The following is an 18,527-nucleotide window of genomic DNA, read 5'->3' on the forward strand; positions in this document are numbered from 1 at the left end:
TGAATATCAATTTTTTGTGACAGTGTATCACATGTTACATCATTGGTATATGCATTAGGGTACCTGCATTATTGTCCTTCATTGCAATATTGTGTTGCATATTGGGACATGGTTGGGCTTGGAGCTATGAGGTTGCAGCAGATTTGGAACCCCTTATTAGCCCATGGCCCACCACCTCAGGCCTTGATAGACCCACAGTTGAATCCTTCACAAAAATTGTTGTAGCTGAAAGTGGAGGCTTGCAAAGCCCGATGATGAGACATGCCCAATATGCTTGTGTGATTGCTGACCCAAAGATACAGTGAAACACATACCTAGATATTGCTTTTATGCGTAAGCAATGGTGAAAACATCTCATACTGCCTAGTAGGGTCTGTAACAGGGTAGGTTAGATAATATTTTTTAGTAAGAAGATCACATTTAAGCATTTTAAAAAACCTATTTAGTTTAATAAGAAGTTTTAAGTCAGCTAAAAAATATAGTAAATTTAATAGACAAATCTATTTAATTATATTATACTATTTTAATATAAATAACATTATTACATATCAAATTTTAATATAAAAGTATATACAAAAAATATAATTTAAATGAACCTAATTAAAAGTAAGTTTGTTAGCAGCCTTATAATATAAATAGACCTTTAAATAGACAAATTTTTAATAAGTCAAACATAAACTTTATTTTTTTAAAACAAATCAAACTCACATTCCTATATACTTAACTTATGTAAGGCAAAGTCTGGTATTTTTCATCCTTATATACAATGCATACATGAATTGCTTTTACTAAATGCATCATGCCCAATTCAACTTACTTCTCCCTAGATGTTACTATAACCACTGATCCATCATGACCATAATATACTAATATTAGTGCTTTTTATCTCCCTAACTTTGCTTCCAAATTTGTACATGACCAACTCGGCCAAAGTTTAGCATCATAGTAATATTAGAGTTAAAGATGGTGATGAACATGCTTTTATTTATATATATATATATATTTCAATTCCTTGATACTTTACATGTCTACTTGATTTAGGTATAAAAATGATAAGTTTAAATATGTGAAGAATATGGTTCATATTACTATTGACTAATGGTATTGAGTAATGGACTGAAAGATTGGAGCTGGCTTCTAAAATGTTTCATTCCAAACAATAATGTTTCTACTTCTGTAAAGAGTAAGGACTAAGGACATGATCAAACCAGTTAAACTTTGCTTTTACTTTCCTCCTAATGTGGATATTATGTTGAACTCATATAATTCTGGTTTGATATTTATGAATGGTAAAAACATGTATACTGTAAAACTCAAATGTTCTATATTGCTATTCCCAATAATAGGAATCCCCTAAGTTTACAACTATGAAATACAATACTGAAAGCCTCAAACCTATCTAACAACTAAATTAAAATTTTGCATAAAAATAACCATGGTACATATATATATAGATATATGTAAGTCACTCTAACTCTTGAATTACTTCTAAACCTTGGTTTAATTGCATAGCAGCAATACCTGCACTACCAAATTTTCTTTTTGTACCTGCAGAAGCAAAAGGATTAGGGGGTACTTGTAATCTGTCTTCAGTTCCTTCCAACATTTGAATCACCATTTGCATTGATGGTCGATGTGCAGCGTGCCACTGGATGCAACAAAGTCCAACAATTGCAAGTTTCCTTGCAATTTTTGCATCCCCTTCATCATCAATATGAACTCTCATTTCATCCCCTTCTTCTAAAAGATTATGAATCCATTCCGGGTAGTAAACATGGCTAGTGTTCTCCTCAATGTCCTCTGTGATCTTCCTCCCCCCTATTGTTTCGAGCATCATCATTCCATAGCTATAGACATCTGACTTGTAAGATACATTTCCGAAGTTTCTTGAGAAAACTTCGGGTGCAATATAGCCCAATGTTCCCCTCGCTGTTGTCATAGATACCAAGCTTTGTTCCTTGGAACACAATTTGGATAGACCAAAATCACAAATTTTTGGACTAAAGTTGCCATCTAATAAAACATTTTGAGGCTTGATATCAAAATGGACAATGCGTTGATCGCAACCTTGGTGAAGATACTCGATTCCTTTAGCTATGCCTAATGTAATTTCATACAACTTCTGCCAACCAAGGAAGCTTTTCTTGTTGTTTGGTGAATTCTTGAAGTTTTGTAGTGAACCATTAGGCATGAACTCATAAATAAGAGCTCTTTTAAAACCATCAGCACAGAAACCAACCATACGAACGATGTTAACATGGTGGATTCTACCCATTGTATTAACTTCATTAATGAACTCTTCTCCATTTCCTTGAGAGTTATTCAGCATTTTCACAGCAACAATAAACTCTTTCGAAATGCTTCCTTTGAACACAACTCCATAAGCTCCCTCACCTAACTTGTCTGTAAAATTGTTGGTGATTCTCTTAAGCTCGGTATGTGAGTATCTAGTAGGCTTGAGAGCTCTATAGTCTTCTAGAAACTTATCAAAAATTGCTTGCTTTTCTTTTCTGAGTGTGTAAGAATCGTAGAAATGATAGACTGCACAAACCAAGAAGACAGCAAACAAAGATCCTAGAACTGATCCTGCAACAATCAAAACCATATTTTGAGAAAACCATCGTGTTACGGCAGGTTTGTAACCAAAAAGCACAACTAGACTTAAAATCTGACCTGTGGTTACTAGAACTGGTGTTGAACCTGCAAACCAACTAATAAAACTCAGTTTATGTGATCATTCTGATAATTCATTAGTTGTATGAAGATTTTTTAAGTGGATGCTATGTGAATTTTATTAATGCAGTCAATTGTTATTTTTGAATGTGGATGATGATTAGACATGATTAGCATCAAAAACCTTTTAAGGCACATTTTCACCTAATTAGCTGAAGCAGATGCAGGATCTGAAGTCATTTACTCAGGCTCAGACGAATCGAGAGTCCTTTATATCGTGTCCTATCCTTAGTCACAACACTTCCTAATGGATTTCTTTTTAAACGGAAGCTTATGTATCAAATCCCAGTTTTTCCAAGGGAGCTACCTCATTTTCAACCTTCAATCGATTGAAAGCTGATTTCTTTTTTTACTTATCGTGTCGGATTAGATCCAGTGAGGGTCTCTGGATGACAAGAAACATAGTAACCTAGAGTTTAACCTCTTCTTAGACCTAATTCAACTAGCTTTCTAACATTCAAGATATCATGTATATGAATTGAGCATGGAATCTCCAAGATAGGAAGCTCAATGCTTAACCATGAGGTCGGAGGAAAACAACTAGTAGCAGTAGATTAGTAGTCATGCAACAGAATAAAAAAGGTTTACCTTTGTGATTGACAAAGCATCGAGTCTCATTGTTGTCACCATAATTCTTCCACCCGCATCGGTTCCGATGCCTTTCACAATCTTTACAATTTGGCTCAGACCATAACAATTCAAGAATATTGTCCTTACCAAGAAAGTCTGAAGGAAATGATGAAATATTAAACATTTTGGTGCAAAGTGACAGTGGCAGGCTCTCTATCATAGTATAAGATGGAATAGCATAAACTTTGGAATTTGGTGTGGTTAGGCAAGGAACCATATAGTTGGAATATAAATCTCTATCAGCTAATGAACAATTAAAAAAGTTATAGTCTTTCAGAATCTTCTTATTGAACTGAAAATTGGAAGAAAATAAAGTGAGATTATGGAGTTGACTTATAAGGCACTCATGTGTATCATGTAACACAATTCTTTGCCTTTTGTAGTCAATATTGTTAACACTGAGCTTCACTGAGGAAGGTAGTTCAATCACAGTTTCATTATTTGCAGTACAAACTAAATCAAACCCAGGATAGCCACAGTATTGTGGAGTGTTCTTCCCTTTGATTTTGAAAGGGAATTTGATATCCTTATTTCCACATGATAAAACTGGACAAATATCAAAGCCTAGTGCAAGGTGTAGATTAAAACAAAGCATGCAAAACAACCCAATTGAACAAGAGATTATTAGCAATATAGTACTCATGGTCTTAACTCTATGGCTATTGGCTTGGCACCTTTTGATTGTGTGGTAGTTATAGACAAATGAAGCAATGGCTTATCTTAACAACCAAAACCTTGTTTTTGTTTAAAGGACATTTAAGAATAGAGATCACATGTTCCATTTTTGTGTTCCAATGGTGTCCCAATTCATTTAAAGAGTGTCACCTGATCAAAAAGAAAAATCATAAAAACAAAAATATTTTTTTTATATTACTTGATGCAATGTGATTGGTTTTGAACATGAGAGCAAAAGTTGTTTAGGACATGTGATCCTTGTTCAGACTTTTAGATAACGGGGAAGTTTCCTCATAATATCGTGATACTTGACCAAGTCAATGAACTACGTAGCTTGAGGTTTCCACCAAGTGAAGTCCAGAGAAGATAAAGAGCTGAATTTGACCTCATTACCACCCCATGCCACAATGCAAGTAACCATATGTTTGTGTCAAGAGATATATGAATACGTTTCTGCTAGACTTTAAAGTCAAGCAGCATCTATGTGTGGAACATGTGGAGAAGAATGCTCCTACAAACATATCCACACAATATCAGAAGCCTCACTTTCTAGGAAACTTGTCGTTCTTCTTGTTTCATTTTCCTTAAGTTTATGTTTTCTAAAATCAGCATTAAATTATTTTCTTTGCCTTAAATTTCAAGCGGCCTTTAATTTCAAGCAACCCTACACAATGTATGCCACAATTTTAACATGTCTTAGACCAATTTATTACAAATTTCATCATCATTAACTCAATGATGAGAATCTCTTCAAATCAACAACTTAGATTGTCCATGAGAGTTAAACAAATTAGGTTGGCTGGTTTATCAGTATAAATTGGATCTGTAAGAGCTTCTATCTTTTTTCATACTTAGTGAGATGAACAAAGTTTGCATTTGAGCAATTTAAGTACAAAATACAAATTAATATGGTACTTACTATCAATAGTATATGACAATTTTCATGCCTCACAATTTATAAGATATTATAGAGAAACAATCATTCATCATTGTGTGATAGTACTATACAATTTAATATGTAACTGCTCATAAATATGCACACCCTGAACATCATGTAAGAACTCATCAAAGAGAAGATGAAAAAAAGGCCAACTTAGCAAAAGATGACACCATCCATCAAGTTCTAGCAGCTTGAAACTCATCAAAGAATATGACCAATAAATATTTTTTTAAAATCCTCGCCTGGAACACATTCTGATACTAAATTTCCGTAATCGCGAGCATATTTTTTTCGTCTCATACTTAGAGCTAGCATTTGATTCACGTTGGTTGATTTAAGAAGAGTGATAGCTGGTGTTTCTGCAAATCCTCATGTTGGAAACTGGCCACAACCTTGATAAAAATTGTTCATCACTTCAGATTAGGATATTCATTGTCTACCCTAAAACTGCTACACTCTGCCAGAGCTTTTTCATTGAGATCTCTACTATATCTCCAAACATAATTTAGACCCACAAGAAGCTCAGTGATTGTTTCTTCTATCTTTTCTTGATTTGCGAAGTAAAGGGTTTGTACCAGCAGCACATTTGTCCGCGAAACAAAGCTATGCTGCTCAAAGCTTCTCTCAGATTGCCATCTTATCATGTTATGAGCAAGTGGTGCCAACCATTCCAATATAGTTGACATTGCTTGAGTCCATTCTTCCGCTAGACTTGTGTCGTAGACTGATGTCTTGGTATATGGCTTTAACTTTACCCTAAGGGTGGCTCTCACACGTCTCGGTAACATGTTGTACAAGTCATCTTTTGCATCAAGGCCAATCAAGTGTGGAGAAGTTGCTAGCTTCTCAATCACAATGATAACATTTGCATAGTGCAGTGCTAAAGCAGAACCTCCAAGGGTTTCAGGTGGAGGATTTAATAGCCTGCACAGAGATTTGAAGACCGATTGAGTATGGTGACGAACTACTTTTCCAGGACAAGGATTTGAATTAGCATCTCTGAGTTTCTGAATTCCTAAATGAACACCATTTATGTTTGAGTGGCAGTGAATAACAGAAGAACTGTCCATAGCAATACATCCTTTGAAAGGTCCTACTTGAGTCGGCCGGCTGTGCCTTGTGTGAGATCCCTTACCATTTGGGGCTGCAGAGTGTCCATAAAACTTCCAAAACTTGCTCTTTTTATTTGTTCCAGTGACTGGGACTGATTGTTTTGAAGCCCTTCCAAGAGGCCCTGAGTAAAAATTTACAGTTGTATTCTTTCCTGAAATTGGACCCGACTTAGTGGATGAATCACCAAGAGGACCTGAATGAGAAATGCTGGTCTTAGTTGTTCTACCAATTGGACCTGATCTATCAATAACAGCATTAAGGGGTCCTGAAGAATATCTACCAATATTATTCTGTGACTGGTGGACTGAAGGTTGCAATATTGCAGAAACAGATCGACTTCTATAAATAAAATCCGAACCCAAGGCACTTGAGTTGTTGGTTCCACCAACATCTACGATCTCCTGAACTCCGAATAATTGATTGATCTTACAGAATATTGTGAATAAGGATCTTGCTAAAAGAAGTACAATGTAATCATATGTCCTGTTCCAAAGAGAAATATCTTTCAAGTTCTTCACCTCCTGCCTCTTCCATGCAACCTTCTTGTGGTGCTCGAGTAAATTTACACCGGCTGACTCACCATTAGCCCTCATTCTTGTAAAATTTTGCTCAAGATCAGCAAGCACTTCCATCTCTTGATACAAGCTTGCATTACTTGATATAAACTTTTCCATCTTTTTAATCTTTCCTTCCATCTTCTTGTAATTGAATTCCCACCCATACGCATCAACACCTGTTGTGATGAACTCATAAAAGGCATTCTCAAAACCTTTGAAACACGGATTGCTGCATTTCTTCCCAAGCCTAGCCACAGATTCAGCCACATGTGCCATATTCTCAAGTATCTCAACACAGATCAAACGTTCAATGAAATGCTCATCATCTGAAACAAGCTTTCTTATGCCTTCTGAACTTGTGATCTCCTCTTTCAACTTAGCAATTTGTTTATCACTTAAAGACTGCCATAAACTAACCAGCTTGGACATCAAGCTTGCCACTTCAAATGCTAATACTCTAATCAACACCTTCTCAGAATTGGCATCATGCTTTCGAGGAGGCTTCCATAAACTTCGAAACCATGATTCTGCAACCATCGCTTACCTAAGAATGGCACTAATAAAATACTATTCTCTTTAAGACAAGTCCTCAGTCATGGCTCTGTAGTACACAGAAAATAAAACACAAAATAAGATTGTTAAAAGGATGTTAAATATCTAATACAGTTACCGGAATATTTCAACCTGTGTCAAATCTTCAGATGCTCAACGTAAATATCTCAAGAACTTAAGACTAAATAAGCTCTTACACAGTAAATATCTCAAGAACTTAAGACTAAATAAGCTCGTACACAGTACTAATTTTCTGAAGATGTGTGAAAGGGAAACAAAATAGTTTATAATGTCACTAGCATCAAACAACATATGTATTGTATCTTTTCGGTCCTATTCTGTCTTGACATCTCCCTTTGAAGTTATACTATACCATCATCCATAGTGTTGAAAATTTCTCATGTTTCAAGAACAAATATAGATGATTTTGGAAATTAGAAGCACCGGATTTCCATTCAAACCAGTCTACCTTTGTTCTCTTTTTTTGTGGTACAAATTATTCCCCATATTAAGCATTTTAAAATGAAGGATAAATGGGACTTAGATTAACTACTGCAGCATCTTAAATATTACTGATTTAGTTCTTAATTTGCCTAAGTTTTGGGTTATTTTAAAAAAATACAGTAGAAACAAAATACTAGAAGTTTGAAATCCACATTTTACAAAAAAATTGTGAAGAGGGGGAATTAAGACGGAATTAAATGGAGATATTATGCCCTAAAGTTCTCAATTTTGACTACAATTCTAGTTGGAAAACTTTCATAGACCACAAAATACATTTGAGAAAGTTAAATTCTATAAATTAAATAAAAATTTGTGTTGCAACCTTTTTTAAGCAGATAATTCTTGTGGATGTATTAATTCCTTGCATCAAATCATAAAAAAACCAGTATAAACTGGCTCTGATGCCTTTGAAAAACCTTACATATATTCAGTACAAGCAAAACTAGCTTATATTCTACCTTGTTACTATTTTTGATAGATGGAAATGCTTAAATGAGAAGCAACAAGGAATATAAATTTCCATGTCTGGCAAATATTGCTGTAGAATATATACTTCATAAAAGAAGGTGCATGCCATAAACCTAAATCTAGATCCTCTTCTCTGTTTATTTCATCCTTTAAATCAATAATTAACTGAAGTTCAAAGTTGAACTGAACTACATTTTTGTAGGTAAATAGTTCCATGTCAATTGAGAATTTCACACTGCAATTAGAAAGGAAAATGACATGAATCTAAAACCCCATAACTAAATCCAAATCCTAGCATCAAACCCAGATTCCAAAACCCTTATTCTTTTTAGGAAAAAATAAAAAAAAATCTCAACTTTACATACTTTTATGGTAAAGAACATACTTTATATCACTTTACTAACTTGTTTGCTTAAATGGGCAAAAAAAAGTTTACAATTCAAAACTCAAATCTTACTTCATAACATAAAAAAAAGTGATTTTGTAAAGAAAAAAGCACAGAAAAAGGGATGCAATAGAATCAGAGAAGAAACATGATGAAGCAGAATGAAAGAGCAGAAGCTCACCGATCAGAAGAAGCAGAAGCATGATAAGAATGGTTGAAGTGAAGGAGAGAGAAAGAAGAGAGAGAGAGAGGGAAGTAGATTGGAAAGTGCAGTTGAAGTGAGAGGAAATAAAGTGCACATGGGAGTGAGAATAGAAAGGAAAGAAAAAAATAAACAGAAAAGAAACAGAGACAAAGGTAGTAGTGACTAGTGAGTGACACATACAAAAATAACTTAGAGCCCCTACACTCACATATAATATTTTCTTTTTTATTTAATCTCATACATCCTTCTATAATTTTATTGTAACACCCTATAAAATAAGAATAATATTTTTTTTTCACAATCACAAACATAATTCTTATTTGAGTCTTATAGCATCTACATTTTTTTCATAACATCTACTTCTCTCATCCCTTTCTGTTGGTTAAAAATAACAAAAAGTATTCTTATTTAATAAGAAAAATAATAAAAATCAAAAAATAAAAATGAGAGAATGAAAAACACTAATTACACCATAATATTTGCCGTAAGGATATCATGCTAATTTATTACTTGTTTTTTCTTTTCAAATTGCCCCTTTTTGTGTTTCATTTACTGCTCTCAAATTTCAATTTCGTGATTTTTCTATTTTAGACAAGTAATGATATTTGTTAGTAGAAGAAGATGTACACATTTATAATGTAAGAGTTTTTAATGATACACTAATTATATATAAATTTTTATACCGTTAATACATAGATATTATACTTATTTATTATTAGTCATTAATAAATAAAGTATATTTTGGATTCACATTAAGTTTAGAGTTTAGCTTCAAAACTTTCAATCAATCATATGATGCGCATATAGCACATTGAGAATTTGAGATAGTCATTATTACGAGGGATATATATTTTATACAATCTTGATAGGTGTACGTACATCCAAAAAATATTGAAGTTTTCAAGTTTATAGTGTAAAGTATTGATATTTCAATGGGAGAAATAAAGAGCAGTTATGAATGATGAAGAATTTTGTAGATTTAAATAGAAAGTAGCATAAAGCAGACAGACTTATTGATTAGTAAAAAAAAGTAGGACTAAGTCAAATTCTTGATAATGATGAATAGAGAAAAGGATAATGTTTTTTAATATCATATGATAACACATGACTAATATATAGAAAATTATAGACTAATTATGCATTCGATTTAAATCCTTAAATTTACACGTTGTAGTTGATGGATGAGTACTAAATCATTTTTTTGATGCTGAAATATCTTATATATATGAATATAAAAGAAGTGTGACTTGATATTTGAGAGTTCAAATAATGAAATTTCATTTCGTGTTTAAACAACACAAATAATTTAAATACTTAATATACACGTAGAAATTAAAATTATTATATAGGGGTCCAAATTATTTATTTTAAAATGTGTTTGTCATCGTCACATTGGGTACAATTTCCCTAATTTTCTAAAAACAATTATAAGGATATGGAGTAAAAAAACATTTTTATCCCTTGAAGCCATTTAACTATAAATAATAATAATAATAATAATAATAATAATAATAATAATAATAATAATAATAATAATAATAATAATAATAATAATAATAATAATAATAATAATAATAATAATAATAATAATAATAATAATAATAATAATAATAATAATAATAATAATAATAATAATAATAATAATAATAATAATAATAATAATAATAATAATAATAATAATAATAATAATAATGTATGACGCATCAACCATTTAAACAATATTACACTATTAATACATACTCATTTACCTCATTAATATTATAGGCTTGATTTTACATCCCAAAATTTATTGTAGGAAAAGAAAATGTCCTAACATATATGATCTATATTTTTTAGGTATATGCTATCTATTTTTAATTTATACCATTAAAAAACTATCATAATTAAACAAATAAAATAAACACCTTTGGAGGAAAAAAACTTGGTTGAAAGAATTCGTTCATTAGAAGAAGTTATAAAAAAAGAGGGTCAGAATGCAAATAACATAAATTTGAAGGACTGAAGTTTCGCTCCACAACAAACAACGGCGAGAACCCCGTCACAATCATTAATGGCTACAACGCGGAATTGCATCTTTTACCAATATACCCCTCCTTTCTTTGCTGCATATTTTGCTGTAAATGATCTTTTCCGTAACAAAGACAAAGTTATCATTTTTATATTTATCCATATGGATAAAAATATAATATCATTATTTTCTAAACAAAAAATTATTAAATTAATATTATTATTTTCTAAACAAAAAATTATTAAATTAATATTATTATTTTCCTCAGTGTTTTTTATATGCTTATCAATTCATCACTGGACAGGATCTCATTACATTTTTTTAGTTTTTATATTTGATTACTCGTTTGGGTTAATTACTTAATTTAGTATTATCATTTTTTGGGGTCACAAAAACAATTGGGAGCTGGATAAAGTGATTGGGGTGTCTCACCTCTTCCACCTCCTTAATATTTATTATACCTCATGTTTAATGTATATGATATTTAAATAGTAGCATTAATATTATATAACACATTACTCATTTATTAATATCAGTTTTTGCTTATAATTAGTGTTGGCAATGATTAGCATACAGCTGTTTGATTAGTTTTGACTACATTTGTAATGAGATAACTGAATTATTTTCATTGATATATATATATATATATATATATATAATTTTATAAATTTCATTATAAATTCTCTTCTATCTATTTACTATATATAACAAAAAAAAACTCATAGGGACACATATTAAACACCTTATGCAAAGTTTTCCTCTAAGGGACACATGTCAATCCCTTATGCAAAATTTTCCCTCCAAAAGCTCTTTATTTTTTACTATACAACCTTACATACATGATACAACATCAAAACTACCATTTACTATTTGTTAAAAAATCTGAACATAATGACTCACTAAATCAATAATAAAGGAGAGACAAAATGTTCTGTATTTTTTCTCACAATTGTTTCGGTTGTAGTTTCCTTAGGATGTCTCTTCCTTTCTCAACACATCTACCATCTTCAACTCTCAAACTCACTTACAACTATGATTTTATATTCTTCTCACATGTATGATTTTCTGTTCTTTAAATTTTTGTCTTTGTTGATAGATATACTTTATATTATTTCTCAAATTGTGTTGAACAAATTTATGATCTCACTTACAACTATGATTTTTTATTTTTCTCACATGTATGATTTTATATTCTATACTTTATACTATTTCTCAAATTGTGTTCAACAAATTTATGATCTTCAACTCTCAAACCAACTCAGATGTATGATTTTATTTTTATATTCTTTCAATTTTTTTCATTTGTGGTAGATATAATTTCTTTATCATATAAATTTCATATATTTTATTCAACAAATATATTATCTTCGACTCTCAAACTTACTGACAAGTATAATTTTATATTCTTTTAATTACTGTCTTTGTTGGTAGATATACTTTATACTATTTCAGTTTTTCATTTCATATGTATAGTTTCTTATTCTTTTAATTTATGTTTTTGTTGATAGTCTGTAGATATACTTTATATTATTTCTCAAATTGTGATCAACAAATTTATCATCTTCAACTCTTAAAATCAACTCACATGTATGATTTTATTTTTATACTCTTTCAATTTTTTCTTCATTTGTGGTAGATATAATTTCTTCATCATATAAATTTCACATACTTTATTTAACAAATTTATCATATTCTACTCTCAAACTCAATCACATGTATGATTTTCTATTCTTTTAATTATTGTCTTTATTGATAGATATATTAGACATTGTAATTACTATGTGAGTGTACAATAATTATGGGTTGGTTGTGTTATTTATGTCAGCATTTATAGAAGAAAAACCCATATCCTAGAATATAATGATTAGAGATTACCAATTACTATATGAGTGTAGAAAAATAATGTCTTTATTTTTATTATGGGTTTATTGTAATTCATTTTTAATATAAAATTGTTCTGGATTTTTGGCATTTCCATATATGGACAAGAATAATGTCATATTTTTTTGTATTTATAATTCGTATAAATTATTTGCGATTTTCCAATTTTATGCAATTTCATTATGAGATAAATATGCAGAATTATAACTAATAATTGTTGATTCTATTTATAACTAATGAAGAAATAATATAATCAACCATTATAACAGTTTTGAATATATATTAGTTATTAGAATAATTTATTACCTATTAAATGACACTAATGAATTCATCCTTAAATAATATAACAGATGAGATCCATATTTTTTGAATATATATGACTTAATATCAGTGTATTATTTAAATATACAAAGAAATCATATTTAAAATAAGAAATCAATTATAAGTATATTCTTATATTATATTAATAATGGCCGACGAATCTGGTGGAAAAGTGGAAACTATTACGTCTGTTACAATTGGAACAGTAAATGTGAATTCAATGGGTGAGCAAAAAATGACAAGTATTTTGTTCAAAAGTAATTGTAGGTTTATGAAAATTGGTTGACTATTACTAGAAAGAAGGAGAAGATTTCTAAGAAACAATATGTCAATATTAATAAAATTAAATTGAGAGATGTTAATTCGTTTTCCTCCTTGGCCAACGACGAAGAGAATAATTCGATTTCAACTTTAATGCCTAATTTTAAGGCGACCTACAAAATTAAAAATCTAGGCAACCAAAAACATGTTACAAATGAGGATATTTCTAGCATTAATAACAATAACTACAATTCTTATAATAATTATATTATCAATTCTCGTGGGAGCAGGAACATGTCATTAATGACACGATGATCGAAGGAAATAATCACTCTTTTTTCATCAAGGCTATTCAAGTAACAAATTTCATTAAGGCTATTTCATATTTTGAAATTACTAAAGAATGTATTATTAGCATTAACAACAATAATTTTAATTCTCATAATAATTCTATTATCAATTCTCGTCAGAATTGGAAATATGACATTAATGACATCATGATTGAAAGAAATACTTACTCTTCTTTCATTAAGACCATTTCATGTAACAAATCATGGGAAAATAATGAGCCACAATATCAAATTAATATAATAATAGTCTTATTTTTATTAAAATTACTGAAAAAATATGTCATTGATTTGATTTTATTGTGATCATGTAATTAATTCTTCTACCTCTATTTTATTAAAAGCAATAATAAAATATACAAAGTTGTGTGCATTATAATACGTATTGATTTATATTTTGTTTAAATTATTTTTTTATTCTTTAATTTTAGGCAATGCTTATTATAAATATACTTTGTTCAGGGTTTGGTGTTTTTCTCTACTATTGCAATGTTACTTTTACAATATCAAGATAATAATAATAGAATTTATAACATAAATAGAATATTCAAGATATTTTATTAAGAAGATTAAAAATCATAACAGTTTTTGAATATATATTAGTTTAACATATTGAAGAGTTTTTATAACCAAAGACAACTAATGGATAACTAATAGTTTAGATCTACTCACTAATTCAAATCATTGGATTTCCTTATAATTGATGGCTAGAATGTGAATAAGTGAATCCCTCCTCTTAATTGTGATGATTTAGTTTATACTTTAAAATTATGTATTAAAGTTGTTAGAAAACTTTGAGAACATATTTTAAATATAGTAAATGAAATATGTAGTAATTACACGTTTAAATAGATCTTAAAACATTCTTAACTAATATCATTTAATCATTTTATGTGTCATCTAACATTCCTTGCATATCATTAAAATATTCCTGTTCAAAAATTGTATGGATGAAGACATATAATCAAGACAATGATACAATTTTAAAATATTATAATAAACTATTGTAATTGTTCATAATTTCTAGCACACAAAATATAATAACATTGGTCTGTATTAGTTAAACTATATTATTTATTTTTTATTTACAATTTTCATAACTACGTCATTCCCTACCTAATGACATATACATTTGTTAATTTTAATAACCCAATAGATGTCATAGTTCAAAGTACTTATCCAAATTTACAATATTGCTAAAAAATGAAGGATTTTTATAATCAAATACAATACTTGCATCAACTATTGAAATTATTGAACAAATAAATGACTCTTTTTTAGTTTAATTCAAAGTAAAAATATTTATAATTCAATTCAATCAGTTATTAAGTTGAAGCAAATATTTTTAAACTTAATAATATTAAGTGATGAAAATGAATACAATAATTCTGATTCTATTGATATGTGTAATACTAATGAGGTCCAAAATTCAACCTATTAACTCATCAATTTATAAATGCATTTAAAAAATTTGGTCTTTTGGATCATAAGATCAAGTTTTTTAGGACTATGATATTTAATATTTGTAAGGTTGAACAATGAGTGACATTGAATTTTGAAAATATATCAATTTCAAAATAACAAAATTTAAAGTTGTTCCTTATTTTTAAAGAAACAATATAGATATAATATATATGTTTTTAACCATGGGTAAAAAATATCATCTCATGTATTCGCATGAGTAACTTGCTAGTACACATATAAAAAGATTAAATGATCATTAGATAATACCTTATATATTAATGATGATATGTGTTACCTTTTGTATTTGAGGTTTATAAAAAAAATTTAGAGTATATTATTGCTGTTTTATCAAATAAAATATTGATGTTTATATTTTGAATTATAAACTGACAATATTTAAGTACAATTTTTTTGGAAAAAGTTATTACAAGCAAAGAAAAAGAATGATATCAATATATTATATAGGTTATTGTATAGAAAAACCAACTACAAAAGTACATTAAATTTTTATATTTCTTATCACATTAAAATGAATACCACCGACCAACAAAACATTATTAGTTTAGTAGTGTAAGGTCTCTTAAACACCATGGAGGCCTTTCCCTATTTACTTTTTTCTTTAATTTCCTGACCTCTTCCGAGGCAATATCAATCTCTTTCTATTTAAGTTCCAAAACTACCTTTAACCCTATTATTCGGTGGGAATTGGGATAAAAGGAAAAAATGACATAAATATAAGATAAAAAAATATATATAAGGTATAGTGAAAGTGGATGAGGTTGTTCCTCTTTTGTGCACTCCATTAGTGGTGAGCATAGATCAGGTAAGGTTTGTTCCTTAACCAATCTTAAATATTGTTTTATCATTTTTTTAAAGTTTGGACTTGACTCTAAACCCGAAGCTAATCTAATCCTAAATGTCGATCAAATTAGCCTATGACTCATACTACAACACTAGACCCGATTAAATATAATGTATAATTTTTTTAAATAAAGTCTTCTCCATATTATTTAGTATTATCACTACGCCAGAATAGCAAAACAACAACGCTTAAAATTGTCATTTAACAACGCTTTTGTGGTGCTTTTTATGTGAGCGCAGTAGTATATAAAGTTATATTAAACGTTTTTTGTAGCGCTGTAGAAAGTAGACATTTAACATCACTCATTGAAACAATCTGTTAAATGTCTATTTTCTAAATAAGACAATATATTTCCCAGACATTCTATCAAACACATGACAAGCATGTTCAACTACATTCAACCTTAACAAATTCCAATATTATAAAATAACATATGAGTAATGAGATCTTACGCAAATTGTTCATTCTTTCTCCTCCAATGCTCACCATAGTCAAAAACCTAGAACACCATAGTTGCATAACTTCACAACAAATAAAAATCACACTATTAGTGAAGAGAGAAATAAATGAGCTAAAATAAGATAACGATTTACCTTATGTTTGAATAGAGAAACCAAAAATTGATAACTTCACAATAGCTGCATAACTTCACAACAAATAAAGATCACACTATTAGTAAAGAGAAAAATAAATGAGTTAAAAATAAGATGGTGATTTACCTTATGTTTGAAGAAGAGAATAACCTAAAATCGATAACTTGTTTGAAGAGAGAAACTAAAAACAAAAGAGAAAAAATGTAACTTATGGAGAAGAAGAAAGGTAAGAGAAATAATAAATTGTGTGATATGTATTATTGTGTGAGGTTTTGTTTTTGAATTTGAAAAGATTTCCGCCCACTAAAACAAACGTTTAACAACGCTTATTAAAGAAGTGCTATTAAATATACGAAGCTTTAACTGCACTTATTGAAGAAGTTCTGTTAAAGATAACACATTTAACAATGCTTATCGAAGAAATGTTGTTAAATATATGAAGGATGACTTTTAACAACGCTTGCTTCAATAAGCACTGTTAAAGATTGAAATGTTTATATATTTCCTTGAAGTTATCAGCTAGAGATACATGAGTACATATAGAATTACAAGATCCTTCGAGTAACTAATTTAATCCTACAAACTAGGAGTAGATGCCAATCAATCAATGCTGAAATCAAGCAATCTTAACCGCATGCGACAACTTGAATGGCTACAGAATATGCGGAGGATTTGTTGGAGAATCATTGCAGAATTACTGCATTGACGTTGGTTATCTATTATGCTCCCTCAAGATGGTTCACCATCAGTGACAACTAGCTTGACACGAAGAGGAACAAACCGAGCTCGAGATAGTGGCTTTGTGAGTATATCAGCAAGTTGATCCTTAGTTGAAATGTGGGATACTCGGATTTTGCCGAGTTGCACCAACTAACGAACAAAGTGGTAGTCCAATGCAATATGTTTCATGCGTGAGTGAAACACTGGATTGACACTCTGGTATGTAGCATCAATGTTGTCACAAAACACTGTAGGTGTTGGAGTTGAGATACCAAGTTCCCCAAGTAAGTGCACAACCACATGACCTCTGCTGAAGTATTGGCAACAGATCGATATTCAGCTTTAGTAGAGGATCGAGCTACTATCTTTTGTATCTTTGATAGGCAAGACACTGGATTCCCACCAAAATAAATAACAAATGCAGACGTGGAAGTCATGTCATCCAAATTGCTACCCCAATCCGCATCACTGAAAGCATGTAAATGCAAATGAGGTGGTTTCTTGAGCTGTAAGCCAAAGTTGAACGTAAGCTTTATATATCTAAGGATACGTTTCAGTTGCTGAAAATGGATTTGAGTGGGTTGATGCATGAATTGAGACAACTTGTTGATGGAAAATGATAGATCAGGACGGGTAAGGGTCAAGTACTGTAGTGCTCCTATAATGGCACGGAACATTTTTGCATTGGCAAGCGCTGATCTGTCAAGTAGTTTGAGAGGAGTTGTCGTGCATAACAGGGTGCTTGTAGGCTTGGCTCCAGCCATATTGTACCTGTCCAAAATGTCATGAATGTAACCATGTTGAGTGAGGAGCAAATCATCTGCAACTTGGATAAGTTCAATGCCCAAAAAATAGTGAGGAAATATGAGATATTTGAGAGAAAAAGTAGTGGATAAGTTGGTCATGAATTCTTTCATGAATTGAGAGTTGTTGCTTGTCAATAGGAGATCATCAACATACACCAGAAGAAACGCTTGGACACCATCTTTGTTGTAGATAAATAAGGAGGTGTTACTGAGGCTTGTGGTGAAACTAGAGGTGAGGACAAACTTCTTGAGTGAATCATGTCATGCACGGGGTGCCTGTCTCAAGCCATAGATTGCTTTCTGTAACTTACAAACATGGGTGGACATGTCATTGTGGACAAAACCTGGAGTTTGTTGCATGTACACATCTTCAACCAAAGCACCTTGTACGAAGGCATTATTAACATCCAATTGATGCATAGACCAACCATGGCTTAAAGCAATGGTAAGAACAACTTTGATTGTTTGTGGTGTGACTACGGGGGAGAATGTTTCTTTGAAG

General features: G+C 30.5%; 3 protein-coding genes across 4 annotated transcripts; all 3 read right to left on the reverse strand.

Moving 5' to 3' along the window:
- Nucleotides 1,301-4,141, reverse strand: LOC109328752 (rust resistance kinase Lr10-like). Of its 2 annotated transcripts, XM_019562356.1 has the most exons (3): nucleotides 3,322-4,140; nucleotides 2,674-2,700; nucleotides 1,301-2,586 (listed from the first exon to the last, which is right to left on the reverse strand). In XM_019562356.1, exons 1-3 carry the CDS (start codon nucleotides 4,004-4,006, stop codon nucleotides 1,466-1,468), a joined length of 1,833 nt encoding a protein of 610 aa, XP_019417901.1. In that variant the 5' UTR covers nucleotides 4,007-4,140; the 3' UTR covers nucleotides 1,301-1,465. The 2 variants fall into 2 exon arrangements, with proteins under 2 accessions (XP_019417901.1, XP_019417900.1); XM_019562355.1 differs by having other exon boundaries at nucleotides 1,301-2,700; nucleotides 3,322-4,141.
- Nucleotides 4,939-8,906, reverse strand: LOC109328423. The gene is made up of 2 exons (XM_019561885.1): nucleotides 8,739-8,906; nucleotides 4,939-7,249 (listed from the first exon to the last, which is right to left on the reverse strand). The coding sequence occupies exon 2, from the start codon at nucleotides 7,183-7,185 to the stop codon at nucleotides 5,389-5,391; it is 1,797 nt and encodes a 598-aa protein (XP_019417430.1). The 5' UTR covers nucleotides 7,186-7,249; nucleotides 8,739-8,906; the 3' UTR covers nucleotides 4,939-5,388.
- LOC109327732 (uncharacterized mitochondrial protein AtMg00810-like) lies at nucleotides 17,229-17,983 on the reverse strand. Its single transcript, XM_019560892.1, has 2 exons — nucleotides 17,492-17,983; nucleotides 17,229-17,369 (listed from the first exon to the last, which is right to left on the reverse strand). The coding sequence occupies exons 1-2, from the start codon at nucleotides 17,981-17,983 to the stop codon at nucleotides 17,229-17,231; spliced, it is 633 nt and encodes a 210-aa protein (XP_019416437.1).

The sequence above is a fragment of the Lupinus angustifolius genome, chromosome LG15 (genome assembly GCF_001865875.1).
Source record: "Lupinus angustifolius cultivar Tanjil chromosome LG15, LupAngTanjil_v1.0, whole genome shotgun sequence".
Taxonomy (NCBI): Eukaryota; Viridiplantae; Streptophyta; class Magnoliopsida; order Fabales; family Fabaceae; genus Lupinus; species Lupinus angustifolius.

Coding starts and splice junctions, on each gene's coding strand:
- LOC109327732 (XM_019560892.1), bottom strand. CDS start 17,983: ATGGCTGGAGCCAAGCCTACAAGCACCCTGTTATGCACGACAACTCCT. Junction 17,370..17,491: donor GCACTTACTTGGGGAACTTG/GTATCTCAACTC, acceptor TTTGTTCGTTAG/TTGGTGCAACTCGGCAAAAT.
- LOC109328423 (XM_019561885.1), bottom strand. CDS start 7,185: ATGGTTGCAGAATCATGGTTTCGAAGTTTATGGAAGCCTCCTCGAAAG.
- LOC109328752 (XM_019562355.1), bottom strand. CDS start 4,006: ATGAGTACTATATTGCTAATAATCTCTTGTTCAATTGGGTTGTTTTGC. Junction 2,701..3,321: donor ATGCTTTGTCAATCACAAAG/GTAAACCTTTTT, acceptor GTTGGTTTGCAG/GTTCAACACCAGTTCTAGTA.